Below are 9,679 nucleotides of genomic sequence, written 5' to 3' on the forward strand. Positions count from 1 at the left end.
GATAACACAGTATGGAGCTGGAGGAACACAGCAGGCCAGGCAGCATCAGAGGAGCAGGAAAACTGTCAGGTTTCCAGCTCCGCTGATGCTGCCTGGCCTGCTGTGCTCCTCTAGCCCCACACTGTGTTATCTCAGACTCCAGCATCAGCAGTTCTTACTATTTTGAATTGAATGGAATCAGCTTTATTGTCACGTACTCAAACGAGTACAGTGAAAAGTTGATAAGTCGCCACTTACAGCGTCATCTTACGTACAGATTCTTGAGTTGCAAATCACCAAAACACAGCACTTTCTTAGGTACCAAGTACTTAGGTACAATCCTTAGTTACGGAATAGAAAAATGAAGAAAAAAAGTTACATTACAGTTATGCACAGTATAACCGTAAGTCAGAAAATCAAAAAGCAAAGTTAAAAAGACAAACATTAACGTCTCTCTCCAAGAGCCCTCCGCAGCAGACTAGCACACGGAGCCTCTATGGTCTGCCTGCTGGCTGCAATCATGCTCTGCACTGGGCCACCTTCCCTGCTTCCCCCACCGGGACAGTGGCCCCGCTCCTGCAGCCGGCCGCTGGCGTCTCTACTTTGGAGGCCAGAGCCAGGTGTAAGAAAACCACAGTAGGGAGGAAGGGAGGGAGAAAAAAACACTTGCAATATGTTATTGGTAGCTCTCCTGTGTTGATATATACGGTGGAGTAGAAAGTCACTTTGGGCTGTGTCTCATTGCCCTGTCATTGTACATCATGCCTGATATTTAATCCCAATGGAACACCATTAGGTATAAAGACTCACCTTCCTATTTAAATGAATCCCTAAGAGTTATGCATAAGAGAGGTTATGGTTCAGCTCAGAAACTATGGAAAAGATTACATCGTTTACAAGGAGTTCCATCACCTTGTTCAAACAGCAGGACAGTGTTTGCTCTGGCTCTGGGACAGTAACATGCAAATTTATTTGGATAGATGCAACTTTAATCTATAACTTGAAACAAATGCAGAAAACCAACATTCCAGCGAGGATTAGTCTTTGCATTAAGCCTTTCAGATGCCCAGCACCTGAAGTATTTTGCTTTTATTTTAGGATTAATCAGCTGATTCTGCATTAAATATAACGATCAAGGTTTCCTCAGCCAACAGGAAATTAATTATTCATCTCATACCAGAAATGGCAGAAAATTGACCTGACAGGTGTCACCTGTTGCTATTTAGAAGGATTCTAAAGCCAAGAAATTAAACATAATTTGAGGATTCTTCCACTGTTGACCACTGGGACATAAAAATCCAGAATCTTCCATTAGAAAACCTAATGTACCACACTGTGTATTTGTTTCACTTGTAATTTTCCTAAAGTAAACAAAAACAAATTAGTTCTTAGAAGCTTTCCCTGTCCCAAACTGATTTAAAAGAAACACTATAGCTACAGAAGTACTTACAAGTTAATCATTAAACCCCTTCAGATGCACAGAAAACTCATTTGCACTGGTTCAAAATTCAAAACTCCAAACACAAAAATAAATTATATTAAAATATACATAAATTACACTTTCTGCTACTTATACAATCTGACCCATGTTGTTGCAAGACTTTGCAGTTACGTCCTATGCATTTAATGTCCTACTGGCATCCTCTTTTGATCAGATGACCCTTGACATTTTTATTTAAATGTTGCCAAAAACACACTGTTGAAGATTTTTTTTTTCTTAATCTTGCACTCATCAGGATACCAAATCTCAATGAGAACAACAATTTGTACCGTATAAAAAGAGGCTGGTGATTAGTTGGCAATTCAACTCCCAATTGGTTGAGGTATTGCCTGAGTCTCTGGATTAATAGGCTAGTGATAAAATCATTAGGCCATTGCCTCCTCAACTGGAAGCCACTCAGCACCAAGGAACCAATCAGAGATTTGTCTTTAGGCTGATAACCTTTAGCAACCACAACTCACAATTGCCCAAACCAATCAGCTGCTTATATAAAACAAAGAACTGTGGATACTGGGGATCTGAAACAAAAACAAATATAGCTGATGAAACTCAGCAGGTCTGGCAGCATCTGTGGGAAGAAAGCAGAATTAACATTTTGAGTCTGCTGGCTCTTCTTCAGAAGTGAGGTTAACTTTACTTTCTCTCCATAGATGCTGCCAGACTTGGCAGCAATTTCTGTTTTTTTGTTTCTAATCAACCACTGGGTGCTGGATGAACCTCACTTTGTACACATGCCCTAGTGCCATGCTGTCTCTTTACACCTTCCCTCACCACTTGCAAAGCAACAGTGTAAACATGACTTCCAATGAGTTCCAGTACCTTGCTTTTTAAAAGTACAGCAATTCCTTTCACAGTCCTTTGTTATAAGACAGTCCTTTTTCACAATTAAGTTTGCAATCAAAAATAAGGTAACATATGGTCTTTCCATCACTACCAGTAACAGCATCACCACCAATGATTTAACAAAGTGCAGAGATGCATCCTAGAATGTAACTATTTCTATTTTTTCAAATGTTTTTATGTCCTTTCTCCTTCAAAAGTCCTTAGTCTTGCCTTTCTTGGTCAATGCCCATAATATGGTCACACTCTCACATCCAACACTCTTATTCTTAGGTTTAGATCCCTTCACAGCCTCCACAACCTTCTCCAGATCTACAATCTTCTGAGAAATTAGCGTTCCTTTAACTTTAGCCTTTGAGCATCCCCACTTTGTGAGGCACACATTGGTAGATGTACCTTCAGTCAGCTAGGTCCATATTCTGGAATTCACTGCATTGACCTCCATGCTTCTTTACCTCCCTCTTCTTTAAAGGCTTCCAATAAAATTTCCACTTTTAAAATTTTGGTGATCTTTTCAAATATTTCCTTTATTGACTTGGGCAATTTTGGTTTTGTTATATCACTTTGAGTTTCTCTGGAAACATTTTTCTATGTTAAAGGTGATTTGAAAATGCAAGTTATTGTTATTGCATGATACAATTACTGAGATTGTTCATATTAGTATCTTGAAAGAGGTCCTTTTTTTATATCAAAGGTTCAGATTCCTGACCCCAGTGATACTGCTGAATCCAAAGAGCATTTTGATCAATCATTGAACCTTGATCTTGGACTGAAAACAGCCTGCAACATTGAGAGGAACTTCCCCTACTGCATTTCGATTTTTGTGAATTTAAGTCCATTATGGTTGCCTGTTTAACCTTTGTTTATTTGACCACATTAATGCAGGTTTTACAGTGAAAGAATTTAGTCTCAGCAGTATATGATTTCGTTTGTTAACTTGCTTGCCAAGCTGGTAAGTTTGTTTGCAGATGTTTCGTCACAATACTAGGCAACATCATCAGTGCGTCTCTGGTGAAGCATCGGTGTTCTGTCCTGCTTGCTATTTATGTTTCTCGTGTATGATTTCCTTATTTTGTTTATTGTGAAGATATGCCCGATGAGATCTAAAGTCTGCCTGCGTTGTGGAATATGTGGATATTGATTCACGATCATTGGTCTGAAAGAACACAAATCTGAGTGCAATGAGGGAAAAAGATTGTTCTTTTTTAAAAAATCTATATTTGTAATTTAATTATTGTATTAAGTTTAATAGGTTGTAGTCATACACTATGTAATAAACAATAATTAGTAGTGTACCAAAACAGAAATTGCTGGAGATACTCAGCAGGTCTGGCAGCATCTGCAGGGAGAGAGAAAACAGAGTTAATCTTTCAGGTCCAGTTCTGAAGAAGGGTCACAGATGCTGTCAGACCTGTTTCAGATTTCCAGCATTGGCAAGTCTTTGTTTTTTGATTAGTAGTGTACCTTCCTGCAACAATATGTGATATTAAATAAAGCAATCCAAAAATCACTGGAATTCTTGAAATAGCAATTCATTTTTATTCCAAGCAAAGATTCAACTTATTGTATTTAAACTGAGCAAAATTGTTTTCATAAAAATATATTTTTGTAGATATGTGTTAGGGACATTGATTTGGGGTAATGTTGACCTTGTGCGAGTGTAAACCAAATCATATTCACTATATTGCATTTTATATTGTCAAACAGACAATTTACCGCCCATTCATTCACCATCCCAAGACTGTGTGCAAAGACTGTGGGAAATAGAATAAAGAGTGGTAACACTGCAGAAGGAGGTGATTCAGCCCATAGTTTCCATGCTGGCTGTCTGCAAGAATATCCCACTCCCTTGCCCTAAACCCACAGGCCTGCAATTTTCCTGTCTTCAGATTGAATTCCCATTTGAAAGCCACGATTGTATCTGCCTTCACCACACTGTCAGACTGTGCATTCCCGAACTTAACCACTCACTGTTTAAAAAGTGTTTCCCTCATGTCACCTTTGTTTCTTTTGCCGTTCATCTTAAATTGGTATCCTCTGGTTCCTGATCTTCTACCAATGGGAACAGTTACTCCCAATTTATTCTGTCCTTTTGAACATCTATATCAAGTCTTCTCTAAAGCTTCTCTAAGGAGAACAGCTCCAGCTTTATCAGTCTATCCAGGCAACTGAAGATCCTCATCATTGGAACAAGTCTTTCTAAACCTTTTCTCCATCCACCATTAATCCTTTACATGAAACTAGTGCCCAGAGTTGGACACTATCCCTAGTGTAGGTCAAAACTATTTTCTATTTAAAAGATACCCCCTTTCTTTGTTGCATTGTATCAAACTAAAGGTCTTCTATTTAAAAATCATCCACTTTGTCACTTCCAACCTTTTATGCAGGCACCCTGGTCTTCTACTGTGGTTCTTGCTCCTGGACCTTTCCCCATTTACTGTTAGACCCAGTTCATCCAGTCAGTTCCAAACCCACCACCATCACAACTGTCAGACCGAGAGTACTCTTATCTCAACCACCTAAACCCAGAGCCCCCGACCACTTTCAACTTCTGATACCCCCCCGCCGACCACTAGGAGCACACAGCACTCGCCTCCAACAGCACTGTCATTCCCACAGAACCCTCTGACCACTGTCTGTCCCAGAGTCCCAACACCCCTGTCCCCAACTGTTGTCAAACCCACTACCTCCCCTCTAGAGTGCTCAGTCCCAGAGAATTCCTGACCGCTGTCAAACCCACAGGACCCCAGCCACTGTTGTCAGACCCAGAGAAATCCCCTGACCATTCTTAAGACACAGAAACACCGTTGCCCTCCGTCACCGACCACAGTCGGGCTCAGGGTCTCTGCTGGAGTCCGGTTGTTGTGATCACCTTGTGACATGGCCTGCTGCGTGACGTGACGTGACGTTTCTGCTCCTTCTTGTCATAACCCCGGCCTATCCGCGGAGTGGAGCCCTGCGGCAGCGCGTGCGCACTGTGGCCGGCGGGGGCGGAGTTGAGCGCGAGCCGGGGGCGCGCGTGCGCACTGTGGTCGGTGCGGCGGGTAGGCGGCAGGATGGCGGTGTCGCTGCCGAAGGTGCAGCACCTGTCGGCCCGGGTGGTGCGGGTGTTGGGCTGTAACCCGGGCCCGATGACTCTTCAGGGAACCAACACCTACTTGGTGGGCACCGGGTCCCGGTGAGTGAGGAGGAGAAGAAGTAGAATGTGGGGGTGGGAATCAGAGCTGGGAACCGGGGCCTCTCCCTGTCCCCCTGGAATTGTCACTGAGGAGGGAGGATTGATCCAAAACAGCCCCTTCATTGAAACCCAGCCACACTCAACAGGTACAGGAGACCATTCAGCCCATCCGGACGTGATCACCACAATCCGATCACATGGGTTCATGTGGGTCACACTTCAGCTCCACAGCCAAGGGACTGTTTCTGTCCCTATCACCCCTTCAGGCGGTGGGCTCCAGACTCCCCACCACTCTTTCGAGATGAACAAACATGCTCCTCAACTCAAAACAAAACATAACAAGGAACTGCGGCCGTTGGCGGTCTGAAACAAATACAGAAAGCGCTGCAGAAACTCCTGCTCCTCTGATGCTGCTTGGCCTGCTGTGTTCGTCCAGCTTCACACCTTGTTATCTCAGATTTTCCAGCATCTGCACTTCCTACTAGGTCTCGCAGTATCTGTGGGGAGAAAACAGTTAACTTTTCATAACCCCCCCATTTCCTTTAAATCTGTGGCTTTTGGTTATTGACAGGCAGGCCATCTGGCCGACCTTGTTCACACCAACCCTCCCAGACCCCTCCCCGCTATCCCTGTAACCCTGCAGTTCCCACGGCTAATCCACTTGGCCTGCACGTATTTGGACTATGGGAGGAAACTGGAGCACTCGGAGGGGACCCACATGAACACGGAGAATGTACAAACTTCACACAGTCACCCGAGGCTGGAATCAAACGTAGATCGGTAGGGCACTGTGAGGCAGTAGTGTTAACCACTGAGTCACCGTGCTGTTCTGCCCTACTGTTGCTAAGGAAAAAACATCATAGGATCATACTCCACAGAAGAGGGTCTTTGGCCCAAAGTCCTACCTATCTACACTAAACCCACTTTCCAGCACTTAGCCTGTTGTGACATTTCAAAAGCTCATCCAAGAACGTTTTTAAAGGTTGAGGAGGTTTCCTACCTAAACTGCCTTGGCAGGCAGTGCATTCCAGATTCCCACCACTTGCTGGGTGAAAAAATGTTCTCCTCAAATCCCTTCTAAGGCTCCTGCTTTTCACCTTAAAATTATGCCCTCTCATTATTGATCCTTCAACTACTTTCTATCCACCCTATTCATACCTCTCAATCTTATAGATGTCAATCAGGCTCCCCCACCAACCCCAGCTTTCTCTGCTCTAAAGAAAATAGCCACAGCCCTTCCACCCTCTTTTCAGAGCTAAAATATTCCATCCTGGGCAGCGTCCTGGTGAATATTCTTTGCACCCTCCCTCCCCAAGTGCATTCATATCTTTTTTTTAAAAGAGTGATGCCATTGCTATTTAGTCTATTTCAACCCCCCCATAATTTTTTGCACTTCAATTAGATCTCCCCTCAACCATCTCTGCTGAATCTTACTGAATGTCATTTGTCACTACCTGCTTACCTGTCCTACACCTCTTTGAAAGCTGATCTCTTATTTGCATTCCATCATCACATGCTGTACATTGCAAATCTAGTGCTTGCTGAATCCTTTAAAGAGAGGTGGATACAGTGCTTTATTTCCCTGCCAACTCCATTTTAATTTAGCCCCCATCCTGCTCTCTCTCTACGCTTCTCCCCTTTTGATGGTTTGCATTGCCCATAATGGGCTTTGCTTGTGAATATTTAAGTGGCCACACAGGTAATTACTGTTGGTGGTTAGTAGTTTATACAGTACAGTTGTTTGTGATATATATATTTAAAAATGTTGCAGTTTCGTAGAACTGAATTCTGTTCATTTGACCTTAATCTTGTTCTCCTAATTGGTTTGACACCCTCCTCAGGGAATGGCTAACTCTGATCATCTTGGCTGTGGGTCACCACCCAGCCTCTCTTGACCATGTGCACCTCCACCCCACCGCCCCCCCAGCCAAACCATCTTGTTTGTACTTTCCCTTACTGAACCACTGGAAGGCATTTTTGGACTTCTGGCATTTTTTGGGTTGTTTATCAGATGAGAATGTGGTGTATAAATGTGGAATGAAGTTTTCAATTGTGTTAGATGTCACTGGGGAATACCTTGTCTGCACTTTAATGCATTAATTGCCTACTAAGTAGTGTCTCGTTGAACAAAAACAAAGTTGCTGGAAAAGCTCAGCATCCGTGAAGGAAAAAACAGATTTAATGTTTGGGGCCCAGTGACTCTTCCTTAGAACAAGTGTCTTGTTGATGTAGATTTTCATTTGACGCAGTAAAACCTTGTGCGATTCTTTGTATAGGGCACTGGAAAGTGCATTTGCATTTACATAGTGCTTTTTATTCTCATAATTCATGCCATAGCACTCCACAGCCAACAAATTACTATTCATGTACTCACTACTGTTACGTAGGTAGCACAGTATCCAATATCCACATAGAAACATCTCACGTATCTTGGAATTGAATGCCAGAAAAAAACTCTTCTTTGAAAGTCTCCATAGGATCTTTTACTACGGAGTGAAGTGGGACCTTGGTTCAATATCTCAGCTGAAAAACAACACATGACAATGAGCATACTCAAGTACTGCACTAAAGTATCAGGATTATATGCTCAAATCCCAGAGGAGTTGGGAGTGAAGATGACTACTGAAGTCAGTTTAGAAAATTAATAAAAATTGATCAAGTTTTCAAAAATCTGACTACTCCCTGGCTTACAAAATCAAGTAGTCACAAATGTTTTGTAATTTGTTTTTTGATATTGTTTCGATCCTTGTAGAGTCTGATCATTCCTAAAAAGAAATGAATTTCCCAGAGACCTATGCAAAGAATCATACAAGATTTTACTTTAACAAGTAAAATTCTCCATCAACAAAACACTACTTAGTATTGCCCTGTAACACTTTAACGCAATTGAAAACTCTATTCCACCTGTACACAGCACATCCCTGGAACCATTCTTATAAACTACTTTCACGTTCTCCCCGAGTGTTCAACATCCTTTCTATAATGTGGCGCTCAGAACACTACACAGTCTTCCAGCTGAAATCTAACAAGTTTCTTAAATAGGGTCAACATCACCTCCTTGCACTTGTATTTTATATCCCAGTTAATAAAGTCATGGATACTGTGTGCTTTACTTACTGCTCCGTTTACCTGTCCTGGTGTGTAGAACTGAAATCAGAATCATAGTTAACTTATAGGTCATCCATTTAAAACAGAGATGAGGAAATACTTCTTTCTCTCCAAGGGTTGAGAGTCTTTGGAATCCCCTTCTTCAAGAGCCAGTGGATGCAGAATCTTTATATAGTTTGAAGGCAGAGGTAGATCGATTCTTGATTACTAAGGGAATGAAAGATGATCTAGGAATGCACCAATGAGTTTAAAATCAGATCAGCCATGCCCTTATTGAGTGGCAGAGCAAGCTCGAAGAGCCAAGTGGCCTACTCTTGTTCGAACATTCGTATGCTGTTTTTAATGATCTGTGCACATTATGTACCAGGTCCCTTTGCTGCTGCACCTGCCATAGAATTGCATCCCCTATTTTACACTGTCTTTCAGTGTTCTTCCTACCAAAGTACTTCACCTCACACTTATCTGCATTGTAAATCTTCTGCCACCTACCTGCCCACTCCATCTTGTTGATTCTCTTCTGGAGCTCTACACTAACCTCCTCACAGTTTACAGTCCTTTCAAGTTTTGTGTCATCAACAAACTTTTACAATGTCCCCTGCACACCAAGATTTAGATCATTAATGTGTTATCAGGAAAAGCAAGAGTCCCTCACCATCCCCACCCTGAAAAAAACCCATTGACCATTACTCTGTGTTTTCTGTCAATCAGTCAATTGTGTATCATGTTGGCACTAACCCTTTTATTCCATCACCCATAACTTTGCCCGACACCTTTGTGTGACATTGTATCAAAAGCCAGTGTACATCATATCGACAGAGTTACCCACATTGCACAGTATTCAATTAACACCTGTACTCATGAGATGTGGTTGTCCGTGGCAGGGCCAGCATTTATTCTCCAATTGCCTATGAGAAGGTGGTGATTACCTTCTGGAACCACTGTAGTCTTTGGTGTTAGGTTGACCCACAACACACTTTCACGATTTTGACCCAATGAAACTGATGGAGCAGTGATATATTTCAAGTAAAGATAGTGAGTGGCTCAGAGGGAAATTTGCAGGTCACGGTGGCCCA

The 9,679-nt window shown here is 42.3% G+C and overlaps 1 protein-coding gene across 1 annotated transcript in view; it reads left to right on the plus strand.

Moving 5' to 3' along the window:
* Nucleotides 1-5,315: 5,315 nt before the first annotated feature.
* lactb2 (lactamase, beta 2) overlaps nt 5,316-9,679 on the plus strand; it is a 32,541-nt gene continuing 28,177 nt past the window's right edge. Inside the window, exon 1 of the mRNA XM_048595677.1 lies at nt 5,316-5,498. Coding sequence (XP_048451634.1) covers nt 5,377-5,498 — 122 coding nt within the window. The 5' untranslated portion in view covers nt 5,316-5,376. The remainder of the gene's footprint in view (nt 5,499-9,679) is intronic.

Source organism: Rhincodon typus, chromosome 4 (assembly GCF_021869965.1).
Source record: "Rhincodon typus isolate 14 chromosome 4, sRhiTyp1.1, whole genome shotgun sequence".
NCBI lineage: Eukaryota > Metazoa > Chordata > Chondrichthyes > Orectolobiformes > Rhincodontidae > Rhincodon > Rhincodon typus.